The 18,254-nt window shown below is 36.1% G+C and overlaps 1 protein-coding gene across 9 annotated transcripts in view; it reads right to left on the reverse strand.

Annotated features, from left to right (window-relative positions):
• Window positions 1-602: 602 nt before the first annotated feature.
• LOC125677135 (uncharacterized) overlaps window positions 603-18,254 on the reverse strand; it is a 65,329-nt gene continuing 47,677 nt past the window's right edge. For 4 of the 9 annotated variants that reach the window (XM_056157722.1, XM_056157720.1, XM_056157719.1 and 1 more), the window contains 2 exons: window positions 14,466-14,597; window positions 13,555-14,228 (listed from right to left, as the gene is read on the reverse strand). In XM_056157722.1, coding sequence (XP_056013697.1) covers window positions 14,147-14,228; window positions 14,466-14,597 — 214 coding nt within the window. In that variant the 3' untranslated portion in view covers window positions 13,555-14,146. Of the gene's footprint in view, window positions 4,759-10,768; window positions 11,601-12,435; window positions 12,589-12,730; window positions 12,953-13,331; window positions 14,229-14,465; window positions 14,598-17,030; window positions 17,069-18,254 lie in introns of those variants that run through there. The other 5 variants (XR_008800884.1, XM_056157724.1, XM_056157723.1 and 2 more) reach the window with 5 other exon arrangements.

Raw genomic sequence — 18,254 nt, forward strand, 5'->3', positions numbered from 1 at the left:
TTTCTTCATTATTGGGACTGAAAAGTTAAATGCTGAAAGAATTTAATCCCACATACACGCGCGCCTCAAAAGACTGATTCGTGGAATGAGATCATACACGCATATACTTGAGTAATATAAATTTATTAAACACCTAACGATAAAAATTTATAGTACACCTTTATAGCTTCAATTCAATGATATATATTAAATTCTCAAACTATTTCATAAGTACATACGAGAAGTCAGAATCTCCAGCGTAGCCAAACTACTTATATCGTTACAGTACTTATCTTCCTGTCACAGTTGATTATTTTCTTTCTAAAAAATTCGTCTTTTGTAAAATCACTGGATAAGTATTTCAAATAATTTTTCCCGGGATGATGTTACGTATAACATATCAAGAGGGAAAGAAGGCGAAAGTTAGATCCCACACACACATACTCAATATGTACGGTTCCTGTATCAAATGTCATTTAATTTTAAAAATACATCGTAAGCTCATTCTTCACATAAAGATTATTAATGACCATAACATGAATATTCTTGATGTAAGGTCATTTGCACCATTTCTAAAGGTCTCAAAATTAAAAATTGATTATAGTCTTAATATATGATAATAATAATTATAAATTCTTTTATTTAGATTAGATAGCACAATTAGTACAAATGACTAGTTTACAGTTTGGTCCTGTATAAAACATATTCACTGACAGATAAATGAGATAATAACAGGAAATAAAATATATACATAAAATATACACACAATATCACTAGGGGAAAAAATAAACACATACATCATATCTATATATCACTTATTTGAGAAATAATGCTGCAAATATGCTGATTTAAAAGATGTAATAGATGTGACAGACTCGGGCAACTGATTCCATAAAATTGTGGAGGATACCTTGAAAGACCGTTTATAATATTCAGTTCGAACTTTTGGTAAATATAAAATGCCACTACCGCTACTTCTTTTTGTTCTGGAACTAACTTGGCTGACAAAACTAAAAACGTTCATATATTCTGGTGTCATGTTATTAAGAACCTTGAAAGCAAGCACTAGTTTTCTATATACAAAATATATATCTACTAATGGCAATGTTTTTTAAATTAATACTGATAAAAAGTTTCCATATGATCAAAGAATATGTCCTGGCCTTGACCCATGGTCACATTGTCAAGTTAACTTTTTAGAAAATACAAACCCTATCCTGGGCATATCAAGTAATGAAGAAACATTTAGATTTCATACTTACTGTAAATAAGCTGGGTTAACAGGCCAATTATGTAGTAAAGCTCACACAAAACACGTGTTGCAAACTATGAACACATTTAATGAAGAAGCTGGAAGTGACGTTTTACACAATACATTAACAGGCAATGTATAAAACACTGACTCGACAAGAGTCAGGTTCACATCAAGGATACTCAATCAACATTTACAACAGATTTTCATGTTAACTGAGGCTGCATTAGGACCTGACCCAAGGACATATGGTCAAGTTCAAGGTTTTTATGTCACACAGCTCCGACAGAAGACCTCTCGTTTGCTCTAGTATTACTTATATGATTAATATTGATATATATACTTCACAACGAACAAAAGAAGTTATCACCGGCATCTTATTTAACTATATCAAAAAATAAATGTACAGTGTTCGTTTCGGTTCCTCAACAACTAAACAGTTCGGAATGAGTCTTGATTGAGAAGGTGGTGTGTCGATGAGACTTCCTCCGATTGTTATGGATGGAATGCTCTGGAATGAATGCAGATATATAGGTCATTTCTTTTAGATTTTATACAATATTTCAGCCAACTCAATTGCCTTTAGTGTTACAAAATGCCGCTCACATGTTGATTATGCTTCGCGGGTATATTAAGGCAGGTCAAGCTCCATTTATCATTTATGCATGTAAGCTGCGTAATTCTTAAAATATGTCCTACACACACAGAGAGAGAGAGAGAGAGAGAGAGAGAGAGAGAGAGAGAGCTTACTAACTTTTAAAAACTTTTTTGGTTGTTTAAATGAGAACATTTTGTATCATAACAACATGACAAACATGCGCTTCTGTATGACGTCATTGCATGACTGTTATAAATAGATCACGGCTGTACCTTAATAGAAAATGGAAAAGTAGTACGCAAGAAAAAAATTCTTAAACATTTAAACACGAAACCATATAGTCCATGTTTTACAAATTGCACTGATGCTATGGAGTTTTCTTTAAACGTTTTCTTAAACAGACGATTCTATCAATAATATTAGTTTATGACCTTTCACACGGTGTATACAAAGTCGCTAAAACTATGCGGCGTAGTGTGCTACTGTTGCAGTTTTATTCCAGTGTGTGACAGAGGAAAATTGACCGTGTAGTCATTTCGTACATGGTGTCAATACTCTAAACTTCAAGCGTGGGGGGGGATATATCGTTGCACATGAAATCAAAGTTGCATATATATAAAAAGTATGCTACACAGAAATTTATGTGGTTGCCAGACCCGCGGCGACTTCAATTGCCTCAATATCTGGTAGGCTATAAGAGTTCTGAAGGCAGTCTCTGATTATGTCCAGTCTGAAGGACAACGAGCCTATTAATTTGTAAACAGAAATGTCGATATCATGAATTAAATGGGTTAGAATGAAATATGTTGGCTCGTCATTGAAGATGGTTTTCCGTTGGTTTGAAGTATTTCTAAATTTAGTTCTAAGCTCACAACATTTCTCCGACTTGGCTCGTTGGTAAAATTAAAGAAGCTCTTCTTTTTTGTGCTGATTATTACAGCTATATACTATACAACACAATATAATGGGACTTGTAACTGTTGAATCTCTCCATTTTGTATCAACAGCCTCCTGTATGTGCTGTTCACAACTTGTTTAAATGTTTGCATGCTTTATCGCTTCACCGCGATTGACACGTATGACGTCACATACTAATGGCGCGAAAATCTCTAACGAGAATATGCATATCTGGCTTTTTGCACTTTCGATACAAAATAATCACTAAAGCACGCTTTATATCGAAAAAATAATGATAGCACGATTCAAAACACCACATTTTCATATAAATTTACAAGCAATAAAAATCGTGGTAAAAACCCTTTAACGTACCTGCGTTAGTAATGTTATGTTTATCTATGTTTAATCTTCAAAAAAATTTATAGAAGGTTAAACACTAATGGTCATCTAAATTCCCATATGCGATACATAATTAGCCTAAACAGTTTTTATCAAAGGAAAATTAGATGATTAAAAAATCTTATTTTACTTTTAAGCGACATGAACACGATTTTAGCTGAAAATTTTCAAATTCTATTCTTTGATTTTTAATGTTTAGAATACTTCACTAAGGTATTAGTAATGATCAGCAAAAATTTGAATGTCAGTAGTCACGGTATATGGGATATACAGAGGCCACAAATCCTTGTTTTGTAAACAAGGTTCGCTCCATGTTTTTGTTTACATGGGTTAAAAAACTAGTAAAAATTCTGTTTAAAGCAGATTTTTTTCCCAATTCATAAGTGAATTCTTAACACAATTAAATATTTTCTAGTTTTTTGCACATCTCATTTTGTCTTAAACACGCTATTTTCAATTAAACAGTCTAATGTAAACAAAAACATTGCATAAACCTTGTTTACATAACAAAGAATTGCGAGTGTTGTATCTCACTAATAACTCAACAACATTTATTCAAATTTTGGATGACCATTAGAAATATTTTAGTTAAGCATTGTAAAACAATAAAATTAAAAAAATTCCAGCACATCATCAAACATAAAAATGTACTTTCAAACATTTAGGATTGAACGCAATGGAAAACACCATTATTCAGATGTTTCTGCAGTCCTAATATGTAATGTAGAGTACACTAGGCGAATTTTATTTATACGTGTAAACTTTAACAGGGGCCTAACATACCATTTTCAATTATTATAAATAAAAGAGTTCGATTATACAATCTGTTTCGTTTCGGTGGGTTTCGTTTCGTTTCGGTAGGTTTCGTTTAGACATATTACGTTTCGTTTCGGTAGATTTCGTTTCGTTTCGTTTCGATTTCGTTTCGCACTTTACAGGTACCCTACACTAGGCTCCTTTACACAGAATTTAGCGTCATCATTCAGTTTGAAGTCCTTCAAGACAACAGGCGAATTTTTTATCGATCCAGGTAAATCAAATAGATAACGATCCCAACATTGGCGCTGCGAGCAACAGTATCACTCACTATGTGTCGTCTGCACAAGGACCTTAAAGGTTCAAAAGGCCTAGGTTAGGGTTGTTGTCAAACGGGGAGACACAGTTGGTATGTCGATAGCAATTTTATCTACAGTGCGTAGATGTCTACTTTTTGTGGGGAACTGATCTTCGGAGAGGGGCCAATCAGTTTTGTACAGTTTTAGGATTTCTCCTTGCCAAGCAGGGCTAAAAGTTAGTTTGGCGTGTGTTAAATAAACAATTTTAGCTAGACACGAGTAAATGTTAGTTTGGCAGAAATTGTTTATTGGATTTTCATAAAGAGCTAGGTACGTTAGGCTCTACAAATTACTTAAGAAATGAAGAATAATTATCTATACAAATCATGGTTATATATGAATTTGATGATCCCAAGCATTTAATATATACAAACATATCGGCGGATGTAGGTCTCTTGTAATGTTGAGTACTATTCAAACCTATCCGGAATCTGGAAATGGACGATTTTCTTCACTTTTTCTAACTTTTAGGAGAAGATGCCATGTGACCACACGTATCGGCCACAAAAAGCAGTAAACTAGAAATAGATTATTTTCAAAAGAAGTAATTTTTGCATATTTCGTTCTGGCCATTGGCTGTGCCCAATTTTTAAAATCTAATCAGGCGTCTGACTTTGACGTTTGTGCACAGGCGGGTCACCATAGCGCATATCAACGAATTGTGCAGATGAGTGATCTAACAAAATTAATAAAAACGTAATGTACTTGTTATTCTTTTAGTAACCACAATGATATAATTTATCGATTATTACATTTTAATAAGATATCAGTTTATGAACAAATCCAATTTGAGTCATTGAAATGCAGACAGCAACCGGGCCGAATAAAATGCAGTAGGTGGCCCCATATGAGAGGTAGACTTTTGAGAAGGGCAGATAGGGTTCTTGATTGTGCACAGTTTCTAAATCCCCATGTTTGGTACTGTGATGGTGTGGGGGTGGTGCGGATTAGCCCAAAGGAGAGAAAATCAAAGCAAAAAAGGGTAACCTGCTCAGAGCGTGTTTTGTGCACCAGCACCAGTAGTTATAGATTACATGTAATTTAGGGTCATAATTTATTAACTACACTAATATGAAATACAAGTATTGACATAAAAGGGAAATATGATTTTTCATTAGTCTGTCATAATCTGACTTTGGTGTATACCCCCTATCCACATGTTTCAAAACCAAAGATACTGTCCCCTGCCACCTGAAACCACATGCTTATGTTCACACCATGCAGACTGTTGTTTGTTTTGCCTACCACAGTGTAAGTTTATCAATATTTTGCATGTCTTTATGTACGAACAATTCATGGTTAAATGCACAGGGTATTTTTATGATCAATATCTGCATTGTTTTAAAGTTAACCGGTCGCAGCATCTCCAGGTCACTCATTCTTGGCCAGGTCACGTTTATATGTTGATATTTTGTATTATCTTTACGTACTTGATGATGCATCGTAATTATAATTATTCTGATGTATATCCAATCATTTCTTTAACTTGATAATTGAACTGCATAATTTTCTGGAAGTTATGGTCGAAATTCAAAACTATGGAACACATTTATGTTCATAAATTAAGATTTATTTTGTATGTATGGAAAACACCTACTGCCATGATTTGTGCGATTGTATTTTATTGAAGTGTTGATACCTTGTGCTCAATATTACTTTAAAGTGTTAATATTTGTTGTTCAATGTCATTTCAGCTTTTCACTACATATTGTATGATCACCACACTGAATAAAGCGTCATCTACAAAGACCGGGTGTTTATGATATTGAGATTTACAGTGAAAAGACTTGGATCACTTTACATTCAACATGCTAGCCGCTGGTGATGGTGGATACTCGCTACGAAGCGACAGAAAACTTACTGAACCAGCATACGAGGAATACATCCGAAAGCAGGAGCTTATGGTTGGAGAACTGAGTTTACTAAGGAAAGAAATCGAATCTCATCTGGTGTTAACTAGGGAACTTTCATTGCAAGAGCTCTCCCAGAAGAAAGAAACAATAGAACCTACATTCTCAAACTATCTTACCAGATCTGCGAAGTTTGTGGAATTCATGCGTAACACTCGGTCGGAGGACAGCGAAAGAGAATTATACTCACATAGTCTTATACTGAACACTTTGAAAAGAAAAGTTTATGTCACAGTGGAAGAGATCTAGAAAACACTACCGAGTCGCTCAACCAGTGGATCACGCGCTTCTCACCATTCTTCAATCTTAACCGTTGTCATGCGACAGCGAGCGAAAGTAGAAGCTGCACAAACTCTACTGAAATTCGCAAGAGAAGAAGCCGTGTTGAAAAAAGCACAGGCAGAAATGCAGTTGAAACAGGCGACACTTGAAGCGAATATAGAACTGTTAAAGAAAGAATGTGAAGCAGAAACTGCGGCCGCAGAACTTTGTGTCATGGAGAAAGAAATGCTAAACGCCTCACAGTTAGCTTCGGAATCAGACTTCAGGAGCCGCACGAAACAATATGCTGATGATCAAAGTGTTTGCTAGGTTATCTAGATTTGACGATAAGCCAGAGAACTATTTGGCATGGAAGAGAAGTTTCAAGTCAGTCATGGAAGAACTAGGAATCAACCCATCTGAAGAGCTTGATTTGTTAGTCAAATATCTAGGACCTCAATCTCATGAACATGCAGTGAGCATAAGAGCATCGAACGCTAGTGATCATTCGAAAGGAATCCGAAGAATCTGGAGTCGCCTCGATGAAAGATATGGTAGTCCAGAAGCAATAGAAGCCGCGTTTAAGAAGAAACTAGAGAGTTTTCTAAGATTAACGCTTAAGGACAAAGAGAAGTTATACGTTCTGTCTGACATATTGACTGAGATAGAGTCTGTGATGGATGTCCCGAAGTTTCAGCAACTACTTTCATACTACAATACATCGTCTGGTGTAATTCTCATTGTGTCAAAGCTCCCTCCAAATTTGCAAGGCAAATAGACTAACAGAGCAGCGAAGTACAAAAGGATTCATGACGTACCGTTCCCACCTTTCCATGAATTTTGTGAATTCATCAGGGAACTAAATACTGTATTGAACGACCCAGGTTTTTCGTACACACTACAGTATTCGGAGAAGCAGAAAGATGCAGGACCTCATATTTCGAAGAAACCTACAGTCTACACAAAGAAGACCAACATGAAAGATACAAGTCAGACATCTGGTCTTAAATGCCCAGTGCATAATACTGAACATTCGTTGAATGAATGTCGCGGGTTTAGGAAGTGGTCAATGGCTGAAAGGAAAAAGCTCTTTAAAGACCACAAACTTTGTTTTAAAGGCTGTGTTTCCAAATCGCACATATCAAAATATTGCACGGTAACCATTAAATGTGACATATGTGGAAGCGAGAAACACGGTAATGCTTTACACCCTGAGAGTCAACCGGAAGCTAAATTGCAACCACCGCAATCCATGAAAGTCCAAGGCGGGGAGAATGCCCGTCTTCTATGTACAGAGATTTGTGGTAGTGGATTTTCAGGAAGACCATGTGGAAAACTCTTGATCACACGTGTTTACAGGGCGGATTCACCACAGAAATGCATAAAACTTTACGCACTGTTAGATGACTAATCGGACTTTAGCTCGATCTGACTTATTTGACATGATGGAAATCCCAGAATCGGATTCATTACAGTACACACTATCGATATGTGCTGGACGTTCATCTGTAAATGGACGAAAAACCTCTAATTTAATTGTAGAGTCCCTGGATGGTACGTTCAGTTTAGAACTTCCAACTGTCATCGAGTGCAATCAAATACCAATGCCTATATGGTCGGGGTAAATTTGCATTTATGTTATACATATGCACATACTAATGGAACGATCCATTTGGGTTAGGTGTTTGTCTTTCCATTTTATACCCCTATATGGTCAGGGTTATTCTATATTATATGAAAATACCTCTTTGTTTACATCCCATTGGGTTTCCAATTATACCCCTATATGGTTGGGGTTGATTTGCATTTATGTTAAGATATATATATGCAAAACCTTTGGAATGACCCATTGGGTTTAGGTGTTTGTTAAATTCCATTTATACCCCTATATGGTCGGGGCTATTCTATGGAATACCTTTTTTACATATCCCTACATGCTTGGGGGTCCCTTTAAAAGAACACCCCCCCCCCCCCCTATTGAGTGATGTTGATATTTTGATCTCTCATTTATAAAAATCATTTTAGATGAGTTCCAGTGGGAGAGGTCGGCGTCCAAATAGGACTATTCCGGCGGCAGCTGGAGCACCCTCACAGGCAGCAACCATGAGGAATCAGGAAGCTCTGGTAGTTCACAGGACATAATTCAAGTCTGATCATGTCCTACCTATACAGCCGCAGTTAGTGGCGGCAGTGACCAAGCAGGTGCTTCAAGCACTGTCCAAGGAGGACCACAAGGGTAAGAAAAAGAGCAAACGTCTGTAGAAAGGATCTAATCCTAAAAGGCAAAGACCACTTAGCACATCAGGTACGGATTCAGAAAGTAGTGATGAATCCTCAGATGATTCCGAATCAGATAGTTCGTCATCGTCTGAGAGCGAATCTGATGATTATGAACTATCATCTGCTCCCACAACTTCACAAATAGATGTTAAATTGAAAAACAAAATATGGAAGAATAAATATGTTGATCTGGTCAAGTTGCTCCCCAAGGATGATCTCACTTCAGACAAATCATTGCGTTTACAAAGTGCTGGCAATTCGGAATATAAATTTCTTGCCTCAAAACCAAATAAGTCAATAAAATGTATTGAACAGTGGAGAAGTGCATCTCTGAAATTTTTGGCTGTATATTCTGAAAAATACCCAAAGCAAGTTCCAGCAATAATTAAACATTGTGAGATTGTTCACGAATTAGCAAGTAGAAGTTTTGGATTGGTATGGCTGACATATGATAAGCAGCTGAGAAAAGATATAGAAGTGAGGTCGATTCCTTGGGGACAGCTTCATTATGAGTATTGGGTAATGGCCACCACTTTTCGTCAACCCCCAACCCAAGTCAATTTTCGTGTCAAACATGGCCAGCAGAGGGGTTCAATCAAAAATGAAATTCTCCAAGAATTTTGTTCTGCATCAGTGTAGAAAACAGCATTCAATATTGTACTGCACATGGGGATAGAAAGCAAATTCAAAAGATAACAGTACATCACACCAAAGTAAGCAGACAACAATCCTCCCAAGCACAAGCAGATACACTTGTGGTAACGCCAATTAACGTTCTCTTTTTAAGACAGTTTCTTGAAGGGTATGATGATCATTTAAAAACATTTCTAACCAAGGGGTTTCAACAAGGCTTTAAGATACAGTATGAAGGTCCAAGACAACAACGTTTTTCAAACAATTTAGTATCAGTTCAGCAACACAAAGATATAGTTTCAGAAAAATTACAGAAAGAAATTTCCCTAGGTAGGATTACAGTTCCCTTTAGTTCACCTAAAGAGCTGATTCTCCTGGTCACTCTGCCAAGTATGGCTCATACAGCACCATTGACTTAGAGGAAGGCATTGTCATCGACATACAGCTAGTTCAAGTAAGAGTGAAATAGTGCATCACATTCCTATAATTCAAGTTTATGTATCATATATTTTGTGCAGTTCAGTTCTTAATAGTTTGTTAAAATGTACTTATTACAAATTTAACACACTTCTTTTATTGTTATTTGATTCACAAAGTTGATCTTGATTTACAGAGCAATGAAGTGAAGAACAGCAATGGCATGGAAAAAAGGGACTGGAACGGGCTATTCAATGGCTACAAGTCCACGAGTTACAAGTTGGGACCATCGTCACAGACAGACATCTCCAAATCCAGAAATGGATCAGAGAGAACTTGCCCGACACTGTGCATTATTATGATGTCTGGCATGTAGCTAAAGGTATACCACAGTTATCATTATGATAATGAATTTGATTTAATTATGTTCCCCAAACAAAGTTTGGGAACATATTGAATTTGATTTGATTTTGGCATTGTTTTTCACTTATTCAGTTTTACTTGTATTGTTCAATTGTCCTGTGTTGGAGATAAAGATTGTAATTGTAATCAAAAGATTTGTATAGCGCCCTATCATCATTTATTTAGTTCTCTAAAGTGCTTTCCGATGTGCACATACATGTGAATAAAATATGCATAGTGTCAGAATTAAAATGCCTATTTATTATTATTAATATATAGCGCCTACTGTAATGATATAATTAATGATATAATTGCCCTAATAACGTATAAAAGAATTTTAAACAACCCTTAGGAATAATAAATTACACAGAAAGGACATAAGTATGATAACAAACTACATTTGAAATAGCAACTGAAGTTGTTGGGTTTTTTTTGTTGTTTTTTTTAATGGGGTTTAGCTGGAATTAAAATTCTCTGCTTTATTGTTTGTTCATTTATATAAAAAATTCAAGACATCTTTTCACATTTTAATTAAAATATTTCAGGCCTTAAGAAGAAAATTGTTGCAGCATCCAAGCTTAAGGACTGTGCAGAGCTGGTCAAGTGGTGCAAAAGTCTGACCAACCACATGTACTGGGTTGCGGCCTCCACACCAGATGGGAATGGAGAGGTGATGTGGGCCAAATGGGAGTCAGTCGAAAACCACATCCACAATGTCCACACCGGCCACAACACTTTATTTCCAACATGTGCCCACAGCACCCTTGAAGGCAATGAGCAGAAGAAGTGGTTGAAAGCAGGTAAAACATTCTACTCATTTGATTTATACTTCCATTTGATAAAGAATACAAAGATATTCTATGGATTGATGCAAAGCTACCTATTCACTTTGTAATATTACAACTGAGTAAACAAGTTTTTAGCTTTTAAAATAATTTGTTTTCTTCTTTCTGGATAGGATCAAAAGCCAGTGAGAAGATGTCAGATCTGATACTCTCCAAACAGATGAAGAAGGACATCCAGAAGCTTTCCCCCCTCTTCCAGACTTCCCAGATTGAGGCGTTCCATAGCACCATCAACCATTTTGCCCCAAAGATGGTTTCATTTTCATACCATGGCATGTATTGTAGGTGAGCATGCATAATAACAAATATCCATAATATTATTTCAAACAAGAAATGACGACCCCCCCCCTTCCCCGCTATATTATTTTGTACCTGGTAAATCATAAAAATTATGATTAGATTTTTACTACCAAAAATATACATTATATTATAGGCTAATGATGGCTGCCAAAGAACTTTAAATATGTATGTTTCTGATCTTCTTTAACATTTCAGAATACACATCAACACTGATGAAGGAAACCCTAAAACCAGCTACTGCGACAATGCTGGAACCCATTGCCTGCCTGCCATCAGTGAAGCCACCTCCTCTGTGCAGCGCATTCATGCACCCTGAAAAAGAAGAGGCAGTGTGTAATTTCAAGTCACGGTTTTGTAGGAAGGAGACAAGTGTGTGACAGTTTCGACCTGTAGTAACTAGTTGGACTTGATAGGAAATGCCAGTGTATATATTGCTATAGATAGATTAGTTGTAAACTTTCCTAGTATATATACAGTGTTTAGTTATTGTAAATTGATAAGTTAGCATATTGTGTATTTTACTCTAGTGACATTTTGTAGAGACTTTGCTTGTATATAAACTCCTGTCCCCTCTTACCCTATCCCTTGACTCTTTAATGGGAACATGAAAGCAGGGTCCACATCCCGTTCCATGGTTCAAATTTATTTTTGTAGCCGATACTTTCCTTTTCATAACTTTACAGTGAAAAGGTTTCTTTTTTCAGTTTGTCAATATTTTAGTAGCATAATGATGATTAATAACAGTAGGTGTAATTAGCTTTTCATATCCCAATCACATGTACTGTGAATTTTATTGTTTTTTCTCGAATAATGATTACTACAAAATTTAGTTTGTTTTGTTTTTTGCTATTTTCCGCCACACTCAACAATATTTCGGTTATCTGGTGACGCCCAGGTTTTATTGAAGAGACCACCGACCTTCCGCAAGTAAACTGGGAAACTTTCTCACTTACCAGCGCGAGCAGGATTCGAACTCGCGCCGACCAGAGGCTGTGTGATTTTGAATGTGATGCTTTAACCACTCGGCCACGGAGACCCCCAAAATTGAGTAATTTCAAGGACTTAGATTTTGATTTTTCAGCTGTATCAAATTGTAAGTAGAGAACTAGGGCTGAATTTAAAATGAAAATGCATTTCTTGCACATACCTGCATTATTGTGGGTTCCTGAAACCCTCATGGTCCTCAGATGGAAATGCAGCTCTTATCTTTTGAACAGCACAAGATGGTAAGGGGACTCTGTCATTTTTCCCAAGGTAGCACCAGCGCACACGTTGTCGATATGATGTATATCTGTTCCTTCTGTGAAAGTTTGTATACATTAGAAAACCACTTATTTGTATAAACACTTATGAATATGTTCATGTACACCTTTGTTTCCTGACTATTTAAAATGAAGTAAAGATAGGATGATTATAAAATGAAATACAGTAAAAGTTCTTACTCTTCAATGCTGGTCTGTAATTCTCCATACTGGGAGCGGTACTGATAGTAGGCTGTCTCAAGCACATACACATCTAGGCACACCGATGAGAATCCAGGATGCTGAGTGATGCAGGAAAGCTTTCGGTCGGATGAATCCTTTTTGCTGTTGACTCTGTCAATTTCACAACAGCAGATGCTCTCCCTCTGTGTAGGCATTAGTACACAGTATCCACAAGTACACCTACAAATCATATAGCTATACACAAATTCCGTGTCTATGCAAGTCTAAATATTTATCTTTATTTACAAGATTCTATTATTAACGGTATTTAGTATTTTTGTTACTTGTTATGAACGTAACTCACAAATCTGAAGCCAATAAACAATATATATTAGAAAATATACGGCTTGGATACACGACTATCCGCTTGTCCATTAGATATATACTGTATACCCTAGATAGAATGTTCTATCGTTAAAATGATTTAAGCAGTTAAAAACAGATAAAGAAACGAATTTTTATATTCGTTTATTTAGAATGTACCACTTTTTGAAAACTAATAAAGTTTTGGAGTAGAAAAAATTGTAAGCAGGCTATATCAAAGTTAATTTCAATATACCAGTCGGTGTTGTCCAGTCTCGGCTGATCTTCGTCTCTTCCCCCAAGCGAGGAATCTTGCTCGCTTTCATTCGATTCAGAAGCCTCAGGTTCAAACCGGTAAGGAACAATGTCCTGCAGGTCTTCTCCGTCGCTATCGTCACAAGATGAGACTTCAAACGACATGTGAAGTCCGATGTCGGAAGAAGTTGACGATCTGCTATCTCTATGTCTTACGTTGGCCATTTTGAAACTGATGTGTTGTGACGTCACAGACCCCAATCGCTACATATAGTAAAACCGGAAGTGCCGCTGATTGGTTTTGAGCAGGTGCGAAAATCGGCAATTTTAACCGTGGATATCTCGCTTATAAAGGCACTTAGAAGCGTGAGACTTTCGAATCTGTATTTTATTAATAAAGATACATCAGTTCAGACTAACTTATATTTTGACTTCATGGACACTTTAATATTGTCAATTGTATTTTGCACATTAATTGAAAGGTTTCAGCTATCTCTAGGGTTATATCAGTGGTTGAGTTACAGGCAGTAAATGGACTAGAATGGCAATTTTATGTAATGTCCAACAGGGACAACTACAGCGACGAATAATGATACAGGGAACCTGTTTTTGCAAGATTTCGTACTTCCCTTGGGCAATAAAGGGTTGTTTTTTTTTCAACACGGGGCAGTATAGTGTAAATTGAGCTCTGTCTACACACAGAATATTACATCACCAGAAGTATTTCGCAGTGTGAAGTATTTCCAGACAACAGAAGAATATCGTAGATGTGGTGTTTGACAGGCTATAGAAATACACCTCGATTACAACATTATTTTAGCAAGAAAGATAATCCTGCCTGGTTAGTTCGTCACGGGTTGTCTTCCTTAGCGTATTCGTCGTAATACAGGACATGACTCTGAATATATCAAAAGTATTGATATCATGTATAGCAGTTGTTTTTCTTTCTGTTAAAGGTAAATGCACCATTCTTCAGCCCGTGAGGTATAGTTATTTGTTTTATATTTCGGTTGTTTCAAACGAAAATACAATGTTTTCAATATATGTAATTAACACTACACAGCTTTTTAACTTTTCATGGGAACTCAATGTCCGCCCAAAATATTTTCTGCTAAAATTATTTGTATACATGTACCTGGATGTGCGCTGGATACGTCTCCACCAGATCCAAATGAAGAATAGACACATCACCATCGCAGCTAAACTGCATACAAGAGGAAGTACTATTGTAATGATGTCATCCCGTTTCTCGTTTGGAACATTTCGACTAAATTCATTAAAAAAATATATAACATCAATTACTTTTTCATAAATGTTTATAAACATGGAACAAGAATTCCAAGGGTCAAAAGACGCACCTGCAACATTGGTCCTGTTTTTCAAAAATATATCTAATTAGATTTTTTACCTTCTTAATGCAAGGTGAAAATAACGAACAGTGATCAATCTCATAACTCCTACAAGCAATACAAAATAGATAGTTGAACAAACACGGACCCCTGGACCAATATCACTAGCATGTTCTAGGGAAGATTAAAAAACCCACATTTTTATTTTTATTCATATACAATGTGAACGTTGATCAACAATTCTAAACACAGGGTACACATTTTAAAACAATGAAACAAAAAACTGTAGTCCACAACTTGGGAATGTTTGCATATTAATCATATACTGTGGTCCTTCTTTTTTTTTTGAAAGGAATGATGTAGGCACCTGATCCCACCTCTAGTACATCCAGGGGTCCGTGTTTGCCAACTTTTTATTTCGTATTGCTTATAGGAGTTATGAGATTGATCACTGTTCGTTATCTTCGCCTTTTATTTAAAGTTTCTTTGACATATTTTCATGTGAAGCTAAGAGGTTTGGTCTAAACCTAGCCCAAGGGGCCATGCTTTGATCAAATGTGAATCTTCACAAAATTAGAATGCTTTCAACTATTACGACTAATGATGACCGGTGTTTCTTGAGATTTTAAAGATTGCTTTAAAACAATATATATTCGCATGGTTCAAATAAACTTGTATCTACAATACCTGAGATGATTGCATATTACTCATCACCCTGTTCTTCTTCAGAAAATTTCAAATCCCCCTCATATATTCCCATACCAAACTTTGCACCCATATTGTAGTTCAAACCTAACCCTTGGAAATTTTTATATGAACAAACTTCAACATGTACTACCTGAAGATGCCTCAATATGAATAGGACTAATCCTGGTACTGTTGCTCTTGAAAATGGGATTGTCAGATATTTACTTCCATATGTTGTAATGTATGACTTAGATTCCCAATTTAGTCACAATTTCATCAACCAGTCATGATTGGAAGGGACTTGAATATACAGTACCTGCATTATGATGCTTGCATATCAATATTTTTACATGTTTACTGCTTTATCCAATATATGGATACCACCAATACATATATTGTTGATATTACACAGTTTTCTTACACCAAATGTGATCACTGAAGAGACATTATTTGTCGAAATGCGCATCTGGTGCATCAAAATTGGTACCGTATAAGTTTTACATTATGACTCCTGGGTCGAGGCCTCTGCTGGTGGACTGTTAGTCCCCGAGGGTCTCTACAGCCCAGTAGCTAAGTACTTCGTTACTAGCTTGAAAATACGGATGTAATTTAATTGCTGTTATAAAATTAAGGATTATCTCCCTCATGCATAGCTCTTATCCTTGGTCGAATTTGGCTCCACTTTTTTTTGTCACGCTGTTTTGGCTATATTTAGCTCTAAAACTTCATAGTTATTTCGGATTTCAAACATTTCGGTTGAGCATCACTGAAGAGACATTATTTGTCGAAATGCGCATCTGGTGCATCAAATTGGTACCGTATAAGTTTTACATGTACGTTTCTGCATTGATGGGTTGAATAGCTTACGAGAGTGAAATGACCATTGACAGTAGGAAGGGGTTAAGCTTGTGCACCAGGAATTCTTAAGGATAAACATAATCAATACTATATCATATAGTGCTCACAAACATTTAGTTCAAATTTCCGTGAAAACAACATACCTGGCAACCAAATCATGCAGATAACTGGTCTCAAAAATGTATAATCATATAATCAATTACAGCAGTCTAAATGAATTATATATATCATAAAAAGATATCCATGAGGTTTTTTTTTTTTTTTTTTTACATCTAACTGCTCTACAAATTTTTTGGGGATTCACCAATCCATTTCAATTCATCAAAATCAAAGCTTTTCTTGAGATAAAAATAGGGGAAAAAAATCCCCATACATTACCATATCAAGATTTGATGCCTTATTGTAGCCCCATCTACTCTCCAAGACAAAATTCGAAAATACTTTATCCAATGATACTTACCTATCAACTTAACTAATTAACGCTTTGCGATTGATGAAAGTAATATGTACAATATATTTCCGATATATTTTCATGCAAAACTTCCAATGTTGGGGCACCACCCCTCAAATTTGAATCTGTACTGCCTGACGAAGTTTGCATTTTTCACCAATCAATTTCAATTCATCAAAATCAATGCTTTCTTTCGAAACACATGAAATAACAGTAGGGCCACAAGCACAACAACGGAAGGGGATGTGATATAAAAGAATATCCTACGACTCGGTAAGGCTAAGGGATAAAAAAAAAAGCACACAAATCATATCAAACCAGAAGCCATAGGAGTTGTGCTTTGAAAGATACTTACCTATCAACTTAACTAATTAAAGGTGAATCTCATAACCTCTATAAGCAATACAAAATAAAGAGTTGGGCAAACACTGATCACTCGACATACCAGAGGTGGCATCAGATGCCTAGGAGAAGTAAGCATCCCCTATCGACCGGTCACACCCGCCGTGAGACCTATGTCTTAATCATGTAAACGGAATTATCCGCAGTCAAAATCAGTGTATCACGAACAGCCTTACAATCGGTATGACACACGTCAGACAGCACTTGACCGAATGATAGTTTGTATTGGCAAACTAGATCGTTATAACGACCATAGAATTTGCAAAATGCTGACTTTAAACGAGAGTATTGTAACCCCTGCACCATCAACCTGTTTGCCAGTAGCCTACTTTGACTTAAAAACTTATCATAAGCAGAACAAGTTCTTGCGTATCGAATCAGGTGAGAGGTATAAACCCCGTATGTACGTGATAATGGAATATTGCTACATAAATACGGGAAGCAGAGATAATCCCATTTGTCATAAATTTGAGTTGTTAGTTTGCCGTTAATATCTACTTTCAATAAAACAACTTAAATATGAAGCAAAAGGGGGAAAACTCTGTGGTGTTTTTTTATTTCGAGTTCACTGTGATATATCAAATCGACATATGAATGAAGATTATCATTCTTGATAAATAAAACGTCGTTGATATATCTAAATTTCGCATTGAAGGCCGTAGCAAGAGAATTTTTCTTCTCAAGTACAAGTGTTTTTTTTTTTTATAAATTCTGCTTCATGTGAATATAAAAACAGGTCAGCTAACAAAGGAGCACAATTCGTCCCCCATGGATATTCCAACAACGACTGGATCACCAAAGACCGCGAAGATATTGTGAGGAACTCCAGCATATTTTTTAACTTCAACTTCAGAGTACTTGTGATGGAATCAGAATGACGTTTAACAAAGTAATATCTTGGATGACTGATCACTAAATAGGAATATATGAATTTTCCATTTTTGTCAAAAAGCTGTTTATTATGTCTGAAATGTTTTTAAAAGATATCATATGTATTCCTACATGTATATACAACTGTGTTCCCCTATGGTGGTGCAACCCTACCATGACGACCACGATTTGAGCAAATTTACATCCGTACCACCTGGAAATGCATGCATATTTGATGACCTATCATACTTCTGGTCTTGGTGAGGAGGATTTTTTTACCCCCCCCCCCAAAAAAAAAGCTTGTAAC

This window comes from Ostrea edulis, chromosome 3, assembly GCF_947568905.1.
Source record: "Ostrea edulis chromosome 3, xbOstEdul1.1, whole genome shotgun sequence".
Lineage (NCBI taxonomy): Eukaryota > Metazoa > Mollusca > Bivalvia > Ostreida > Ostreidae > Ostrea > Ostrea edulis.